The sequence below is a fragment of the Falco cherrug genome, chromosome 2, assembly GCF_023634085.1.
Source record: "Falco cherrug isolate bFalChe1 chromosome 2, bFalChe1.pri, whole genome shotgun sequence".
Lineage (NCBI taxonomy): Eukaryota > Metazoa > Chordata > Aves > Falconiformes > Falconidae > Falco > Falco cherrug.
Window position 1 is genome coordinate 8,844,131 of NC_073698.1, and position 20,464 is coordinate 8,864,594.

Genomic DNA, 20,464 nt, shown 5'->3' on the forward strand with positions numbered 1-20,464 from the left:
CACAGCAGTTCATACTCACAGGTTTCCTCATATGTGGAAGCAGACTACAATAAAGCAGCATGTTCTTGACCTTCTGAACAATTTCTGCTTCCTTTCGTAACAGATGCAAGAGCTCCTACTGGGTTGCATCCAGTCATTGCACTGGCACTGGAAATTTGAGACCAAATGAATCCGTTTCATGTAAGTTTGCCAGACCCAGGCTGATAGCAGGATTATTCACCACCCCAGAGGTCACAGAGGATCACACTCCAGCCACGCTTTAAAGTATGCTGGTGGTCAGGATGGTAACATAGGGTAATGGCAACTTTCACTCAAGGATCTCCAAATACTTCACAGATGGGAACCGAAAAGTGCAAAGTGGAATATCTCAGCCCCACTTTGTAGATAACTTTTTGGGGGCTTACTGTGTTCAAGCAATTCATCCTGGCTAAGAGAAATAGAAAAGCTGGGACACGGGCCCCAGGAATTTGATTCCCAGTACCTGGATGAAAGCATTAGACATGACATCACCTCCTCACAAGATAAGATTTCATTGTTTCATAGCCAAGTGACTTCTCCCTTCAACATGGAGATTAGCTCATATAAACTAACCAGAGGAAAACAACAGCCAATCCTTCTCCTCCAGCAGCAAGCACAAAAGAGACGAATTGTCTTTCTGGCCCTGTCACTGACATCGAAGGAGTAGTGGGTGCAATAAGCTTTACATTTAACACAACGAGCATAAATCTATGATGGCTGAGCCCATCATCTGAGCTGTCAATTCTATTGTCCCCATTCTACCACCGACACCAACACTGCAATACCCCTGTGGTGTCCTGGCCAGAAGGAAGTGGGATAGTTTCCTTGAAGGATTAATTAGTGACTACAACCAAAATGAACAAAAACCCCATAAATCAACCCTGACAACTCTTAAATCTTGTCTACTTGTAGAGACTCTTGTGATTTCCTAGTTGTGTTTGACCACTTTTCTAACCTCCATGAATTGCTTTCCCCTAGGTAACCCACAAGTGTCTAACATAATACCACGCTCTAGCCAACTGATATTTCAGTCAAGCTTTCTTACCAAATAGAAAGAAGGACAAACCAGAGCACAAACACAAAAGTCTCTTCTCTGCAGTCACTCTTAGGTATTTTTAATCCAACCGGCAAGGCAGCACTACTATGTTCATATTTGCAGATATAGGGGCTATAGCACTGACTGACAGCAAGTATCTCTGCACAGTAAGTGGGCAATTGCAGCTGGGTGGGTTGATGTACTGGCTGGCTGTCACATGGGACATGTCTACACCATGCTGCTAAACAGCAAAGGCAAGACTCCTGTCCTGACAGCAGCGTTACACATGCCGCACAGAACCACCACATCAACAGATGCTGAAATGCTCCCTGACGCACTCGTCCCTCTCAAAACTTGGTTCATCAGCTGTGACTGAATGGTCCTCAGCATTTCAGCCCCTGTTTCCTACATCCCTCCACCCACAGCCAGCTGGGCGGTCAGACATGGAGAAGATACGCTTCCCAATGGACGGGTAGGTGTTGTCATTAGACACTGGGCATGATGCCTCCTACCTCAAGGATGAACTGTGAGCTGATGACACACGCACCACCCACTCCCTTCCATATATGCAGGAACACACACATGCTCATAAAGCCGGCTGGACACGCAGAAAGAGGGAAGATCAAACATACCCCCTTCAGCTGTGAAGAAAAGATCCTACAACACACAGACAGGCAGCAGCCTATTAATCAGGCACAGGCTGCAGCTCCCTGCCAGTCCTTATCAGTATCACCTGCTGCTTTGGGAAAGGCAGAAAAAGCTGCTTAGGAGCTTGGGCTTTCCAAAGACTATTATTTTTTTCCTTAACAGTTGTTCTCAATTTCCTTCATATGGTAACTTCTGATAGTCATGGAGATTCTAACATACTTCTTTTTTTCCAGAAAGGAACTCAATGCAGTGCAAGAGGTGCCCATACAGCACTGAGGTTGTGGTTCTGCTCTTCCCAAACTCCCTGGTACCTCAGAGACCCTCTAGCCCAGCTAGTAAGTAAGAATGGAAATGCAAACTTGCTCTGTGCCACCATTAAAAAGACAATGCTTATACACGTATATGCCTGGCCATCTCACTTCACAGACTTAAAATGCCAGCAGGGAAGCTCCTATTTTTAACAAAGCGATAGACAGGCAGTCTGGGGACTCAGACATCACCGTGTGGAGTAACATGCCATTTCCATTGAGATGATTTCCTTCACAATGGTGAAATCTAAAAACTTCCTTTACGAAATGTAAACAAACCGAAGTTTAGATTCTGCCTGTGCTGAACGAGGCTCATAAATGCATGATGGAGGCCAGATACAGCCCACAGGGCATATGTTTGACACCTCTGGCCTATATGGACAGGAAATGGTTATAAATAGTCTCATTTCAGTTCTCTGAAGACAAATATTTTTGACACAGAGCGCTCAAGCACAAAGAGCCATTTGTAGACCACCCAGGAGACTTGCATTTAAATGACCTTTCTTTGCTTGGGCGATCAATTATACTAATGTTTATTTCACGAGTTGCAACATTTGCTCTTAAATGGAAGCAGCCCAGAGGAGCCATGTATATAATCCCACTTACTTGTTGGTAACTGCCTGCATAAACTCATCAATCAGTTCGTCGTACTGTTTCCCACGAACCCTCTTGTGTTTCAGTCCAATATAGAGTGGATCACTCAGGAGAGCCTAGGACACAAAGCAATTCTGTTGACATCTTCTCTTCCATGGATGGACAGAGATTTATGTCCCAGCCTACCCAAAAAGTTTGTCTGTTGTGGTCATGCTATTTTTACTTACTATGCAGTGACGGCTGGGTCACACAGCGCTTCCTGAGCAGCAAGTGTTTGCGTAAGAAGTTACGGGCTATCTTTTTGTGTAAATAAAGTCAGAGGGATGTAATGCTTCTTGACTGCCGTAGGAAATAGAGCTCTGTGTCTAGAACAGCTCTACCAAAGGCTCTCTGCCAAGGTGCCTCGCTGCTAGTGCATAAGACTGACCCTGTGTGGGGAGTCTTTACTGTTCATTCAGTTCTTAATTTTCCACTGACATTACCAGGAAGCCTGTTGACTGTAGACAGTGCTTTGAGCAATGAAGATCGCCTGAAGCAACTTGAAATGACATGTGTCATTTAGGTCTTTATGCGACATCCCAGCGTTGACCAGAACCAGTGATCAGATGCCAAAATGTTCCCAAGACCTGAACCTATTTAGCACTCACCTTGGTTATCTGCAGGTGTCAAGGCAAGGTATTTTCACACGACAGGTTAGTTTATTTTTTGGCTCCCACTACGAATATATAAACAGGCTGTTCCTCCAACCCGTCCAGCAGGTGTTAAGTCAGGACCCCTAAGCCACCTAAAAAGGACTGGTTCAGCATGGAAACAGCGCATATTTTGAGGAAAATTTCAGGACAAACTGTGGCAGGAGACAGGTGACACCTCTGTGAGTCACTGCAAAACAACAATACTTCCCGTCCGATTTCAGGAACTGAATCATCCATGTGAGAAGGGGATGAGCCATCTCAAACCTATTGTCCTGCAGCCATATGGGCCCTATGTATTGGCAGGTATGCTAAAATCAGATTTGTTTTTACAGCCACAGCTGTTTTCTCTTAGAATTAAAGATGAAAGAGGTTTTCCTCCGAGTATGATACATTAACTCTTCAGGGCCATGAAACAGAAAGCAGACTCATTTGCATTACTTCACTGATTGCTCCTCTAGCACGGTGTGCTCCGGGGCTGGTTCACAGAGTATAAAATTCTTCTGCAGGCAAGTTGAGAAATGCCAAGCTCTGAAAAAACATCAATTTGCTGAAAGAGTATACAAAGTATTATGGACTGTTAAAAGACAAGGTGGGAACTGATGCTAAAACTATGGTATGACTGCTGTATTTACTCCATTCTACCTGAGGTTCCTGTGTTAACACCACAGTTACCCTAGGCTCACCACATACTAACAGGCAGAGACAAACAGGATGAATGCCTGGAAGAGGTGTCTTATTTCTGCACTGATAAACACGTTTATTCATGGGGCGGGATGCTTGATAAATGGGTTTACTTGTGGGGCAGGGTGCTCCTGTGATGTGCTTAGGGTTCAGTTAGGCTGGGTTTATGCACATGAGAACCCCATTAAATAAATAAACACATTCTTTATATTGTGAGGAAATATATTGTTCATATTGCTGGAAAACAGCAACTTCTGTATCTTAATCCCAGATGTGGAAATTGCCTCCACAAAGAAGTTCCTGGACACATAAGTTACATTTGATCCTGCGCAGTATCAAAGCGCCCAAGACTGACTCTGGGAGTCCCTTTTCTTGACACAATTTAACCCTTGGAGATACCTAAAAATCATTGGGGCCACTCTGGATTTTAGTGTCCCCTGGATGCTGAGATAGAAACAGGTAGTCATGCATGGTCAGAAGCTTCCCATGGGAAGGGAAGCACTTTCACCCAGGTCCCTCTGGAGGGAAACTCCAGCTGGGGGGCTCAGAACATGCTCTGCGGGGCTCCTCCAGCATGCAGGAGAAGGAGGAGATGAAGGAGCCAAAGTCAAGTGCAACGCTGTATTGACTGGAAACTAGAAGCGAGAGACAGAGACTTAATTCCAGCTTTAGCCTCAGAGGGTCCAAACTCAGAGTTCCCACTTTTCAGGAAAGACCATGGATCAGGCTGAGATGAGCACACCCTGTCTTCCACAAGTCCATGACAGGCCACTGTGCTAAAGGGATAAAGTAATCCTGGGACCAAAGACCAAAGAAGTAATGGAGAATCTTATCCCAGATGTCATCTAGGGCCACAGATTTTGCTTTCTTTCATTCCTTTCAAGTGTCTAGTGTGACACACTTGGGACTGGAGTGAAAGAGGTGCAGAAAATCTAGCTTTCCAGTGAGCATTGGCATGTCTCAAAATGTCGGCACTCATTTATCTTCATAGACAAACTCAAAGCTCTTATACCCCAGATTTATTGTTTCTCTCAAAAAACCATGTGTTTGGTTTACTTGGGGTCAAGTGAGGCTCAAGTACATTTCACAAAAATGGACAAACCCAGGCGATCACAAATAACTATAGGATATTCGTTTAAAAATGACATCCTCGCAGATGTCTGTTCTGGCATTGCTAAAATGTTGCACTTCGGCCTTTCTGAGCCAGAGTCATAAGGCAAAAATCTACAAACAGATGGAGTCTTCTTGTCTGGTTATCATGTGCAGTGAAGTGTGCAATCTGACAAAACACTGAAATTAATCATTCCCAAACCACCCACCAGGGATTCTCAATTTTCTGGAATATAGTCACCTCTACGCAGACACCAGTATCTGCCAGTTTTCTCACAACTACCAGAGGAAGAATAAATCCGGGACTTCCTGTACAAAACCTTTCAGCTCACCTTGCCGTGCTGAAAGGTGGTGCTGACCCTTCAGCTCCAACTGGCACCGCTCTGAGTCTTCTCACCAGGGGACCACGAGGCTATTTAGTGTTTATTTCAGTTCCCCATAAAAGCAAGAGTTTCTTGAGCATCAAAGAGGAATGAAACCTCCCCACTTCCCTGCAGTGCTGGTCTAGCCATCATCTTATCTTGGATGGCTCTGACTTTGTCTCCACATTTAGGGAACTGGCCTCACTTAAGCATTGATCTCAATTCTTTTTCTCCCCTCCCCCCCCCCCCCCCCCCCCCGTTAGATTTATGAAAAACTGTCTTACCTCATTGTCTGTGCCAACGTCCAGCAGGACAGGGAGACACTGTTGTGGGTGAACTCCACCACAAGCTGTGTACAAAGCAAGCTTCCCGACTGGGATACCCATGCCGTAACTTCCTAGATCTCCTAAGCCGAGAATCCTCTCTCCATCTGTCACCACGATAGCCTAGGAGGATCAAATGAGACTGTTCTATGGTGTGGCCAAGGCTTTAGAAGCAAAACTAGCTCCACTCTCTTCACGCCGATGCCATTTTGCAGTTGCATCGTGCAACGGATATTTGCTCCTTCTACATGACATGACGTTAATTGGCCGTTCATTTTTGGGGGCAGAGATAATGTGTTTGATGGGTAGCTGCTCGCAGTGTGGGAGAGCAGCAGCTCTGTTTGCCAACACTTCACTTGTAGCGGAGCCCAACCAGCATGGCTTTTTGTGCATCTTGAGTTGTATAACAAGCATCACAAAAGGGATCTGGCTTTGATTTTTCCTCTCTTTTTCTGGAAAAAGAGCGCTGTACAAAAGTGTTTGTGCTTATGAACTGCATCTGTGGAATTAACAAGCTCATGTCTTCATACTGTTGTAGAGTAGCTTGTGGAGTAGCCAACACTGGATAATCAAACCAAAACTCATTATCACTGGGTCCCTTTGCCTCTGGTTCCCCTGACTGCAAGGCGGGCAGGCAGAAGCCAGCAGCATGGACTGTGGCGGGGCTCCCATGCCAGGTATTAAATATTTGACCTTTTTTCCCACCCAGTTGGGAGTTAAACAATTGCCATTTAACTTGTGCAACTGGCCTTTGGCATTTCGGCAATACTGTGATGTGCTACCTCACCAAAATCTCCGATCCATAATTTTAGGGTTTTCTTGTTATTGTATCATTTCTTTGTGACAAGAAGGGAAATAAAAGCCTGCTTAATGTTGTCCAAATTAGAAGCCTAAAGTTGAGCTGTTCGGCCCTCACTGTACATCACTGATCCCTTAGGAGGCAAATGACCGAGCAGATCTGACTGAACTTCCCAATTTTTAGGTTAACTACTCTGTTCATTTTGTCCCCAGGGTCAGGCACTCTTTCGGGCAGTCCTGAAATCCAGTAAGAACAGGAATATACTGGAATCCAGTCCCACTGCGGGAGAAAAGCTGTAAATACAATAATAAACTTCAACTTTCAGCACTGTCCCAGCACTTCAGAGAACAAAGCGCTCACATCAAATGGTTTATCAGACTGCGGGGGACTCAAGTTTAGCTTGGATTTCAAAGGAGAACACTGCAAAAAAGTCCTTTATTTTCTGATCTGCAAAGTTAAGGCTAAACTTAGGACATACACATGCATGTGCTTTAGTGAGAAAATAAGAGAATGGGAGATTAGAAGCTATCTCAACAGATATACTTCCTTGGGGAGGGGCTAGATAATAAAGATGCATTCATTTATTGCTGTGATGGAGAAGCATTTAATTGTTTAGGAACGGAATAAACCTCTTGCTGTACTTTTCTATTTCAGGAAGAACTGTACTCATTTGGTGCAGTGTCCTTTCTTACTCAACATAAACTATATACACATCCCAAGCCTATTTTCTCCCTCAACCTAAACCACTGTTTCAGGAATAAGCCTGAGGAGAAACTACAGAAACAGAAGACACATGCACCTATTCCACCTTTTACATCTGCTTTGCCCTCCTGCAAAAAATCCCGAAACCTCTGGCAGTCTGAGGCACGATACGTTCCAGGGTTGTATTGCACATAATAATAGTGACAACTAATATGTAATAGGGAATATTTTGAAATGGTCCTCCTATATGTAGAATATGTGTTGTTGTGCTGTTGCCACTTTCTTGTCACTAGGAGACAAGAATTCCTAAAAGTGATCCTTCAATGAAAAATCTATTACAAATAAAAGGACTATACACCTATCCTTAGGCTAGAGGCTGGATGATCCCTGACACGGGAAATTCAGTCATGGCAGTGATACACTTACCCATCTCCATTCTTTAACATTTTCCTATTTGCTTTTCCTTCTGAGTCAATGTGAAATGTTAGCAATGGGAAAGTCTCTTTTTGTGTGGGCTCCATCTGTTTCTGGGTGTGAGCTCACTTCTTTACTACACCCAGAGGATGCAGTTGGAACTGGAAGGCAGTAATGGGAACAGGGAAAGCAGCAAGCACATGCACTGCTACAGGTTTATCCTTAAATGGATGCAAATTACATGAAAAGGAGTTAAAATCCTAACTATGTGAAGAATATTAAAAAAAAAATCTCTAATGAATCAAAAATATTTCTCTGGAGCACAGATCCGCTTTCATCTAAACAAATAAATGTTCTCAGGCAAGATCTCAATAGCACTCAGATATCCATCAGAGACAGAAAATTTCTTCAGCCTTAGATGTGCTGCATCCTGTAGGTACCAGAGCTCCTCAAGGCAACAAAGAAAAATCAGAAGAACAGAAAATACAGCACAGGAGACATTCATTGCTGTCTGTATCAGTGATGGAAACTGGATTCACATTTGTTTGTGGCTCTTTGGATTTGAAAAACACCAGAAAAAAAAAGTGCACAGTTCCAGTGGGTACCTGATATACAAGCACATTAAAGGAATGTTTTCAATCGCTCATATTCATGTGATCAGAACTCAACAAATAGGACATTAATCTCTGGCTGAGCAGGACAGAGCCTTCTAACTGAACCACTGGTTTAACAATTAGGAACCTATTTTCTACTTCCAGCTGTGCTACAAATTTTCTGGATGACTCTAGTCGAGTCTTTGGCTAAAGGTTAGGTGTGCAGTTTAAGCCAATCATCTAACCAGCTTCTAAACTTCTTTGATAGCTGATGGGGAGAGACAGAAACCTCCAGAGTGTACCTCCTCCCTCCAGCAGCTGTTTTGGGAAGGGATGAAAGGGGTATTTCTCTTTGAAGATGCTCATCTCCCTCTTTATTGATCACTGCAGAGGTACTCACAAGCTGAGGTTAGGCACCGAGTCTTCTTCAGGCAGCTGACGTTAACTGAGATGACTCTGGACCATAGGCTGTATCCAGTTAGCCAATGTAGGTAGCTAGCCCAGTTTTGCAATGGGTCCAGCTGTGATCCAGAGCCGATCTCCAAGCTGCCGAGACAATGCAGAGAGGCAAGTGCCACTGTTGGCATTCCCAGTTTTCTGCATCAGCTGCTGAGGTCAGCTTTTACAGGATGAACTGATACTCTGCCTTGAATGCACCAACAGAAAACGCTACGTGGAAGGATGAGTTTGAACAGTCCTGTGTGGCAGTAACCCTGATGGGGATTCAAGATGCTGAGTGCACTTCTATGGTAAGCATCCTATGGAAGGAGGGAGGGAGGGAGTAGCAGCAGCAAGCATGGCAGCACACTTGTCTTGGAATAGAAAATACAGTTTCTGGATTATCCTCACTTTGAGATGGTTTGAACTCACAGCTGCCAGGATGACACCCTACCACAATGCTATCCTGTATGATTCTCTGCATCCCTCTTGCTTTAGCTCAGCCATTGTGCAGAAAAGAATACAAGACTGAGCAACCAAAGAGAAAATTAGCAAGGGGAGGTATTGATGAGGGCTATCACCATTTTATCCAATGGTTCTTCATGGCAGGATTCATTAGTCACCCTGGAAGGGACACAAAACCCTCACACTCCCACATGAGTATGTTCAGAAATGGCTTCTTCTTGCTTGTTCTGCTTCTGGCACTATGATTCTTTTAGAGCAGCCCAGCTTCAACAAGAGGGGTGGAGGTGGGGCACACTGAGCTTGGCTGAGGCTTTGCAAAGCTAAGCAGAGCACTCTTCCAGCCCCTCCTGGCAGAGATCCAGGTCTATGTATGACCCAGATTTCCCATTTCTATAGTAAATGCTGTTGCCACGAAGCTTTAACAAGCCACAAAGCAAAATATGGACAGCATCTCCAGGTATTTCTTCACTGTCTTTAACAGGACTCACTCGTGTTGGCATTCAGCCTTTTCAAAAAAACAGTGGGTCCCTCCAGGGACTTAGGTGCAGCCCAGGTGCCTCCCTACTTATCTCAAAATCTCAAGTGTTCCAGTGCCTACCAGTTCAGGCACGGAGAAGTCTGTGTACAAAGACACAGGGAACCCTGCAGTCCAAAATAGTGATACTGATGAAATCAGCTGCTTTTGTAGTCTGGCAAAACTGGAAAGCAGATAATCTGAATTTCTTCCATGGACCACTGCCCTTCCTATGGTCTGTTTTGGGTGCCAGAGGGGGCTGTTTCAACAACAGTCTCTAATTTTTCTGTGCCAGTTTCCCCATCTGCACAAACGTATCTATTAGCCATAATGAGTTCTGCTCACAGTCTTGAGTCAGAAACAAATGGAAATATTGAGATCTTTGGACAGAGCAAGGACTAAGTATCTGGTTTGCATCTGTTCTCCATGGCTCCAAAGACAAGGTTATAGAAATATGATTACTTTTTCTGGAATCATGTTAAATTCCTTCCCCCGCCCCCTTAGAAATAGAGAATGCTTGTGAGGTTTTCTCAGTCGCCAAACCTTTGCTCCTGGAAGAAACAGCTGACCGATAGGGGACCAAAGCTCTGTCAATAGCCAGGGAAATTCCTAGGCACATATACTTTCAGACTGATGGAAGGAGGTGACTGGCAAGACCTGTCTTCAGTGTTGACTTTATTTCATGCCAGGGACTTGCCCAGCCCTGAGCTCTAGCAAAAAACACTTCACAAGATCACTTTTTGGGTGGGGCATCAGTAATATTTTCAGCTGCTGGATATCAAACATTATTTGCAGAGTTGCCAGTGTTCTGGATGTTGCATGACTCATTGCATTTGGGAAGACTCCTTCCCACAAGCAAGTTGGTTACAGAGCTATCTTAAACAGCTTTTTACATCTAACAAGTTACAAGTTAGCCACACACTTCTTCAACACGTCTTCCTTCTTCACTAGCATCTTTATTTTGTACATATTTATTATCACACATGCTCTTTTTTATTGACCAAGGTCCTGCTACCTTTGAAAAAGTTGTTCTTGACCACACAGAACATGATAGAGTCTCTGAAGTCCAACCTGGACTGGAAACTGAAGCTGAACTGAAGTCCAGGCTGGTAACTCCCTGAGGAAGGGAATAATTCCTTGCTTGTCCTTTAAAATATGCAATTCTATAAATAATGCAAAGCAGCTCCATTCAATGTCCCATCTTGCACCCAGCTCCCTGTAATTTCCCGGTCCACAGAAGACATGCCACAAACCTTAATATTTTCTTCAGGCCAGGAGTTTAGCATCGTTGCGATATGGCCTTTGTCATGGATGGTGATAAACAACCCCCTACAAAAGGAAAAAAAAAGAAGAAAAATAAGCCTTGTAATAAAACTAATAACTCCAAGATAAAATAAAACAGGTACAACTTGAAAACGAAGGGAAATGAGCTGCTGACCACAAACCCAGGTGATTCACTGACATGGAAATGAGACCTTAAGGGACTGCTAATAAGTTAAATTTGCATTTCAAAAGCCCAAGGCTCAAGATCATTAATGGCAACTTCACTCCACAGCCACTGGCGTTGCACATTTCACCCTTGCGAAACACCTTTGCTTTGGGGAGCAAACTGCCTTGGTGCAGAAGAGCTTTCTAGTTAAAATAATTTTGACACAGGCAGGGGAGGTGTTTCTTTCCCAGGGAGCCTGTTGTTGCCAGCTGTTGGAACAGTGAAAGCACGATACTTCTCACCCAGCTACCAGTGTCAATGACGTGGATGGCTACTGCAGGGCTAGATATTTTGGGTCCCCTCTCTAGCCAACAGGGCTCCAACGGGATCTGACTGGATCAGTATTTGCCATGGCATTTGCTTTGACCAAGCCAAACCTGCCCTCGCAACACCATTTCCCCCCCAAATATCTGACACTTACATTCACCAAATGAAACCCACCAAAAATTATGAGAAGTGAAACAGAAAATTAACTGTTTGGGTGAAACCTCAATATGAAGTATTTACTCTGACAAGAGTATACCTGATTGCATGAAGGTTCATCACTTCTTAATACAAATGTCTTCAAGGTTTAAACAAAAATGCCTTCTCTTTAATAAAATTAGGAACTGGAAGACAGCATTCTTGAAACGTGTTTTAGATTTGTGGTTTGTTTCTCCTTTTTGCTGTTAATACCAAAAATAGTATCCTTAGTAGGGATTCTTCCAATACCCAAAGTAGTAGCATTCACATTGACTGATCACGGCTCAGATATTATGGGTTGATTTTTTTTATATTTTAGCTCCTTTTAGGCAGCACTAACCCCGAAGAAGCAACCTCCTCCATTATCTGTCTCCGGGGAAACTGCTTACAGTGCTCACAGTGCTCTCTAATCAGCACAAATCAGGGGCTCTAACTTGAGGACTCCTCTTGGCAGGAGGTGGCACACATTCTCCTTGCCTTGTTATCTGCTCACAAAAGCTGGAGTTGTGCCGGTGATTAGTATCAGCTGGAACAATGGAGAAATGCATTTTTGCTGCTTACTATTGCTCAGCCCCAGTAAGTTCAGATCTGGTCACGGTTTGGGGTGAAATATTAGGTAGAAAAAGCTTGAAAACAACCTCCATTGTAAGTCCATATGAGTGATGAATAATCAGAGATAATTGGGCTACTCTCTCTGGCAAGGACTTCTCTCACACGACTCTTCTAGGGGGCAGATATCTTCCCACAGTCAGCTGTGGGATTCCTAATGAAAAAGCCCTTTACTTTGAAAAGAAGAAAAACAAAAGTGCTGACTTCAACACTGATCAAGTCACAATCACACAGGAAGATCAGAAACGCATAAAAAGGAAAGTAAAGGTTCATTTATCCAGCATAACTCTTGAAAACTGTGCCCAGTGTCCAACAAACTAATCACACACACATGGCCTGTCTCAAAGGCAGTATTCACAGATGTCAATCTTCATAAAAAAGGGGGACTGTGCTGCTGCTATCTAGGTTTAGGAAGCAGCTACTAACTGTGAGTTAAAAGCACAAATTAGTAAATCATTTACTTCAAGTTACAATATGCATTTAGAAAGAATGCTACTGTTTTAATGTAACATTTTCCATAAAAAATTCCTGTTACTTAAGTGTCTAGCTGTGCCTCATCTCATCAGTGCTGAAGGGAGTCCACCAGCTATTTCACCTATGAAAGACACCCAGTGCTCACAGCAGAAGCTGAAGCCCAGCTGTCTACCCACCACCACCAGTCCTGGGGCTTGATGAATTGCAAACTGTTTCACACAAAACGGAGAGGGCAGATACCCACTGCCTCTGAGGAGCTCCTGACTCTGACTGTTGTCTCCGGAGGGCAGTGGGCTGGTTTCCAATCCCTGCTCCAGATCTTGCAGTAGAGAGAGTTCATCCTGGGTCTTCCAAAATCTGATGACTGCTCTCACTATGCTCCTTGGGAGAAGGGCTCTCACAGCTGTCATCACGGTATGTTTTGCCTGAGGAAGGACTGGCTTGGCTTAGATAGCCGGATTGGTGACTGAGAACCAAGCATGGAGAGGCACCCTGCTCAGAATTTTTGTTCCCTTCCTTAATATTATGTTTATTTGATGTTAATCAGGCCTTCCCATTGAGTACGCTGGCTTCTCTGGATCCTTCTCTGAAAACAAAATGGCCACGACACGCATTCGCTCCCTTCAGGCTACACCACTGACCACATCCCTAGTCCTAGCCGCTTACCTCCGCTGTCAGCTGCCGCGTGCATGGAGCTATTCAGGTGAACAATTTCTCCTTACCTTACTCCAGGCAAAATCAGATTGCTTGATTTAGACTCACAGTTAACACACTAATGGCACTACCTGCTTTGGAAGGGAAACCAAACCTGGGGAAAGGGACCTCTCTTACTGACACAACCCCACTGGGGAGCGGGCACATACCTAAGCAAGCCTCATATTTCCTAACGCTGAATCCAAGAGCCAAGGGGCCAGTTTCAATAAAACATAAAGGTTTCCAATGCCATTAAGGCACCCAGCAGGGGCCCATTCCTGCACCTGGTCGAGGCCCTGTGGGCTCCGTTAGGTGTCCAAGCATTCAGAAGGGGATCCTGGCAGCGGTGAGCTGCAAGTCCCTTCGCAGACCGAGCATGCAACAACCACCTCTGACAGGCACTTCAGCAAATTCACTGTTTTTAACAGGATGCAAAGGGAAAGAGACACACATCAGGCTTCAGAGTCAGGGGTCACAGGTAAGTTCTCATTTTTAATGATCCCTCCCTCCTGCTGACAACAGTCACCCACAGAGATGAGGTGGCCAACTTGTTGAAACGAGATGCCCAAAACTGGCAGAGGGTTATTAGTCTCTCCTAAAATCCCTTCTGCAAGGAAGGCAGAAGGAACAGACAAGCTCCACAAACTGAACTCAGCAAAAGGTTTGCTGATGACTGAATGGGGAAGAGCAGCAGCCAGGTTTCTCTCAGGGGCACACAGATTATAGGAGAGGTAACGGGAGCAAAAGCTTATTTATGCCTTTGAGAACCCAGGGACAGGCTGGTCTACGTGGACGAGTACTAAATAAGAAACATCCAAGTGGCAATAAAATGAATTAACTCGATTTTTCTGAGGAAAAGATGCAGCCTAAGCATTCTGAAGAAGGAATGCAACCTAAGTAACAGATTCTGCCTCTGTCATCATACCTGCTTCATCTCTCTTGGGATTACAGGTGATAAATTGCTTCAGAGAAACAAAAACCCAATGAGGCAATTTCCCTTTAATCTCCTTGGGACTCAATAAAAATGATTCGATTAAAATAAAACGCTAAAAAGACAAGTCATTTTGATCAAGTCACGTAACATGGGCACTTTTGGGGGCAAACACACAGCCTGGTTTTCCAGACCAGAAAACTCACCTGTGCCCAGGAATCTGCCATTCTACATGGGTTTAATCATTGTATATCCCCCCCTGCTCCCCGAGAAGCAGCTACGCACACAATGAGCTGGAAGCCAAGCACAAAGCGTAGGGGCAAAACCACAAGAAGTACAGTTTAGTAAAAATTAACTGCCCCAGCAATTTAAAGCCATAACGTACACAGTGTACCACTATTTCTGGCCAAATGGTAACCTTCAGAGAGCTGTTACCTTTGTGGGGGTAATTCAGAGTGGGGAGTGTTCAGCCACACCATCCCAGACCTTTCCTCATCCCCAAGCCAGGGACAGTATCTATTCCGTTCTGGTTTTGTCCTGGCCGAGTTCACGGAAGCACTCCCGGAATTATAAAGCTACACAGCGTACCGTGTGAGCCACGGGAAGATTCCTGCTGTGATGCTCAGTTCTGGTTAGGTCTTGGCCATCCTGATGGCATTTTGACCCACAAAGAAGACAATCCCAGAACTGCAAGGCTCGTTTTAGAATTCAGGGTCAAGGGAGACAGGACATATTTTTGATGGCCAGAGGAAGCAGTGCCACATACTGGTGGTGCGTTTGAGAGTAACATTCATTTCTTTTAGACATTTGGGAAGGAATAAGTTTTAACATGTCTCAGGTATGAGGAAACAAAAATATTCTTTAATGTTTTTATTCAATATGCGGCTACTTCTTCAAAAAGGCAAAGTAGTAGTCCCCTTTCTGATCTTCCTGGTCAGCGGTGCTGCCTTCTGAGCTATTTCCCATTAGAAGAAACAGTGTATGGTGGAGCCAGCAGTGCTATCTCTAAAGCACTATTATTTATTTACAGAGAATGTGCAAAGCTTTATTTCCCCAAAACACAGAGGGGAGTGAAAAGATTACGCAACTTCTTTCCTCACAGCTCCAAATCTCTCCTCACTTCCCTTCTACCCCAGAGTCTCCCTCCCTCTCCCTAATAGCTTTTCATTGGCAATTACCAGCGCTTCTGTGGCTGTTTTGTTGTTGTCTTGCCCCACTTTTCTAGCCTACTGCTGCCTCTGACACGCAATCAAACGGAAATCCAATGCAATCTAATGCAATCAATGCCTTTGCTTTATCAAGCTCCATGTAAAAACCTCTTTGGCCAGTGCCGTGCTCCTCTTACAGTCTTGTCCTGTGCTGTGGTTTCGGGTAGCACTCCTACGACTTCAGTTACTTGTTTACATCTATACAATTACTGGCTTCTACACTTACCATATATGAATAACAGTCAGCAATTATATCCACAAGCTTCACCACACTGAGCAAAAGCCACAGAAGAGCAGAACAGGGGATGCTGCTGGATCACTGATACGTATACTAGCATGGAGCAAAAGGACACCACTTTGCTTCATGTGAATTTCCCTTACTAGCTAAGATAGGACCGTATTTGTATATTTATGTTTCTGTGGAGGAAAAAGGACACCACTAGAAGGATCTCAAAAGCTCCTAAGTTGACAGGAGTTGAAAAACACAAAACCAGCCACTCAACTATTGCAGCTTCATCCTTCTTTTCCTCCCTCACTCCTCCAAAACGACTACTCTAAAGAAAAAGATACTTGTTCAGTAAGGGTGGAATGTGGTTGCACTGCACTATCCAATACTTACAGATACTGCAGTGGTCAGGTTCCTCAGGGTTTGGTATATAGCATGAAGAACACAAAAACCCTCAGCTGCAAGTTCTACATTCTTCCCGCACAGCAATCAGTCCATCAGTCTTGTTTATTTGATCTCAGAAAAGAAACATCAGAAGTGTCTTCTTTAATGGGCTACCAGTCTTTGCCTTACATCATTACTTGTTCCTGACTGATGAAGGGAAGCAGATTAAAATAGTAGCTAAGTCCCTGATTCTCTAGATACTCAAACCCTGCTTGTCAGCCAACACGAGAAAGGGTGCTGGCAAGGAGTCTGGTTCCTTCTCTGTGTGCTGCCGTACCAGTGTGCAATGAATTGCAAGACTAAACCTGAATATGGCAACAAAACTCAGGCTTTTGTTTCATTTTCTTTCCACTTACTGACTTCTAGTTTGTGTGCTAGGAGGGGAACTTGCCCTGCAAGCGAGGACAGGATAAAGACTATGAGGTGAGATAGCATCAAGAAAATGAGCATACTCATATATGTGTATCAGACAGGCAGGTATCATGATTCAGTGTCTTCATCCAGATAGGAAAGGCTCATTCTCAGAACAAAAAGTTCAGGATAAAGGTTAAGCATCTCCACTCACAACCTGAAGGTGACGAAATCCTGCCCACGTAAAAGTCCTTGAGTATTTTGACTTAGTAGGGCCTGGACTTCCTTCAGAAGGGGTAGGAAGTCCATGGGAAGCCATTGCTTAGAAAAGCAACAAACAAAAGAGGTGAGTCAGATCTTTGCTAACATCCAAGCCTGCACCAGGCTGTGGTTGAACAACCGTGAAAAAGTTGTGAGACGGTGGTCAGAAACCTACACTGAGATCCGAGGCTGCGCAGGAACAGGCTCTGACAGGCACAGCACAAGCTGACCTTCCGCAGCGAGCACAGCCATCGCCTTACATAAAGGCATGATGCTCTTAGAAAGCTTTGAGCAAGACCCTCTCAGAGTAACACTGAAGTTCACCTGGCAAAATTATCGTTACACTCAAGAAAGTAAAGGACAGGTTGGTTTGTCACTGTGGAAGGATGCTGACCGCTGCTGCATGCTGCTCTGTGCTCTTCGGAGTTTGGCTGAATTATGCTCCAAGCCCAGATGACTGGGAGGTATTTTGGCTGTCCAAGGCTGCAAAGGGGACACACGCGAGGGAGGGATCAGCTGATGGCCTTGGCTTTTGTTGCATGCTAACCACAGAAAACTGTCACAGCTGTGCCAGAAGAGCAGATTGGAGGACACGTTCTAGATTAAAGGCCAGTCTGTGCTAGAGATGCAGTAAATGTGGTTACAGTAAAGCCCTACATTTGGTTTCATTTATTTACACTTTCAAGACTCTTACACAAAATTGACAGGTTGAGCAATAGGAGCCCCTAGAGACGTTTCCACCAGCTGCACCCCTATTGTTGATTTCCTTGGTTCAGGTCTCTGCCAGAACAGGACAAGAGGCTTCAGAACAAAAAAATAAACTTTGAAATTGCTTAGGTTTTTTTTTTTGTTTTGGTTTTTTTTGTTTGTTTGTTTTTTTTTTTTAGAAAGCTTGAGATTATAAATGCCTGTGGGCTACAGGCTAGCATGCACTGATTTGTCTACAGTACAATTAATCATCAAATTGGACAAAATCTCTGTAGTGATTCATCAGCTTTTTTTGCAGATTTTTTAACAATAAAAGCCATGAACTTTTTGTTGTCTTAGATAATTTTCTTTGTAAATTGTAGGATGCTGAACAGTACCCTGAGGACACTGATGAAAAAATAACAGAAACCAAGCACAATCAACTATTAATGAACTGATATATTGTACAGAGATTTATAAGGCAATATCCTATAATTTAAGTATGCTAAGAGATTTAATTTCAAGTAATCTTCAAGGTGAATGATTGCATTAATATTATAAATGACCTTAAAGTTGTCGTCATTTATTTTAGGCAGGAGAACCAAAAGTCAGTGTGGGAGCCAGAAGATGCAGGCTCCAAGGTACAATAATGAAAGATTCACTATCCACACCAACCCCCCAAACCCACGCAGGGAAATCTCCATGATCCTAAGGGACAGCAAGCAGCTAAGCTGTAGGAAACTGCCAAAGATCAGGAACAGAGAGATTTGAACGAGGACATATGAGTGATTTCTCCGAAAGGCAGAGCAGTGCACGCAGTCTTCAGTGCAAGCTGCAGCCCCCCCAGTTCTCTGGCACAGTTCAACCCCTGCCGCAGCAGGAGGGTCCAGCTCAGAGCCTAAAGCAAAGATTTTGGATCCATCTCCTAGTCTGCCACGTTATTAACACCCAGCACTATTTTTAGCACATTGTTTCCACCCCCCTCCCCCCCAAAAAAGGAGCTTATACAATCACTCTGTGTCCTCTCTTACCTGCTAGCTCATTTCAAGCAAATTTATCAGAGAGGCAAAGGTCTCAAAGATGTTTGCTCCTACATGCTTTTATGGAAATCAGTGTTGAGATAAAGGGAAAAGATAATGGGGTTCATGTCCCCACCACTCTGGGGAGAGGAACGCAGATCTTCCTCTTACAGTTATTCTGACAGTTGGCCAAAAAGGCAGTTTGCAGCTAGACACAATATGTGCTGACTCACAGCCAGCTCCACTAGCCCAGCCCCAGCAAAACCTTAGAGCCTTCCTGGGCTGCAGGACTAAGCAAAAGGCAGAGAAAAGGAGGAAAAATCTGACTGTAGAGGAAACCAAATGAAAAAAGGGAATGGTTATGGGGCAGGATCAAAACTGCACAGATAGGAAACTAGAGGGGACAGCACACAGAGCTTTCAAAGCTGTGCCCGCTGCTCCCTGAAGAAAAGGCGAGGGAAGGGGAGAAGCACAAGCTGGTGTGGGTGGCTATGGTATAGCACAGGTGGATATGGAGAAGGCACGAAAGGGATGCAGAAGGGAACAGAAGGTATCACAAATGTGAAGCGGTAGGGGATAGTGGACAGAAACCAAGAGGAATCCTGAATTCATTGGTTCTGCTAGTCAGGAAACACCCTAAAGAATAAACAAAAAAATAAAAACAAAAGAATAAAAAACCCACCACCTTTCTTTCTCTGCAGAGGCGAGTCGATGGAGAAAGAGCAGCTCAGTAACTACTGGTATTGGTCATTATGCAGCAATGTGAAAATGCAGAGAGTTGACATCAGGTCCACAATGAATCTCTGCTATCCACAGTCTAGGATTAAGGGAGGAGGTAAACAGACCCACGTTGCTCTTGGCTTGTCATGAGCCGCTTGTCCCTACTGGATTCTCAGGACTGGATCCTCCGGTTTAACTGCAGAACTGTCACGTCATAGTATACTTCAGTGCTTAAATCTTGCTTGTCCTTGAAAGCTTTGGAAACCAATTTTTTGCAGTGTCCTTTTCAAGCAGTGGTGTTTCAATAGTGGTGTTTAAGAGGACATCTGGGAAGGTGTATGTAAGGATGGAAGCCCTGGAGCCAAGGGCTTGTTGAGAGTCAGGCAGGTCTGCAGCACGGGGTCTGACTTGCTTACCCTCAGCACCCACAGCTCCCCTCCTGCTGGTGTGCAGGAGGCAGAGGGAGAAACCAGCTCATAACTACTCTGCCACCCACGTGTAAATTTACAGATGCGCAAGGGTAAAGATCAGGCTTTGAGGTGAGACATAAGATCCCACCACCCAGGGCTTCCACCAGCCAGCACGTGTGGGCATTTCCCAAATTCAGTATCCTTTGCTGCATTTAAGCTCATCACACTCAACCTCTGTTCAAAAACAATTTTAAATGTAGGAAAATCTGACTCAACCCTGACTTTTCTCTGCCTTTTTAGAGGCTCAGTCCTACACCTGCCTGTGTGTTGGATCCTGGCAGTGTCTCAGTAATTGGAAGATTACAGCATTGCAAAGAGAAACACGCAGAGATGGGCAATCAGTGCTGCTGCTCAGTGGTGTTGACCAAGGAGCCCTTATCTGTTTTCACTGCTAAGCAAATTATGTATTCTGTTTTACTTGTTAGTACAGAGATTAAGGTGGGATCAAAAATCCCTGGGAAGTTAAATTAAGTCCTACCCTGATTATATTTCCTTCCTGCACTGTGCAAATTCTTCCAAGACCCATACCTTCACTTTTAAATTGCACTGCAGGGAGCCCCAAGAATAAGCACAGAATTAGGATGAAGTTTGACAATGAAAAGAAACAGAATATTAACCATACCAGAGCAATCAGCTTTCAGAGAAATTAAATCTAACCTGGCATACTTTGTCTTAGTGAATTTACCTAATAAAAAATTTTAACTTTTTGCCATAAATTGCAGC

At 44.2% G+C, this 20,464-nt stretch overlaps 1 protein-coding gene across 1 annotated transcript in view; it reads right to left on the reverse strand.

The window, feature by feature from the left end:
* Window positions 1–20,464, reverse strand: part of ME3 (malic enzyme 3) — a 136,073-nt gene that overhangs the window by 31,500 nt on the left and 84,109 nt on the right. The window contains exons 4-6 of the mRNA XM_055703113.1: window positions 10,951–11,026; window positions 5,734–5,895; window positions 2,617–2,720 (exon numbers count right to left, since the gene is read on the reverse strand). Coding sequence (XP_055559088.1) covers window positions 2,617–2,720; window positions 5,734–5,895; window positions 10,951–11,026 — 342 coding nt within the window. The remainder of the gene's footprint in view (window positions 1–2,616; window positions 2,721–5,733; window positions 5,896–10,950; window positions 11,027–20,464) is intronic.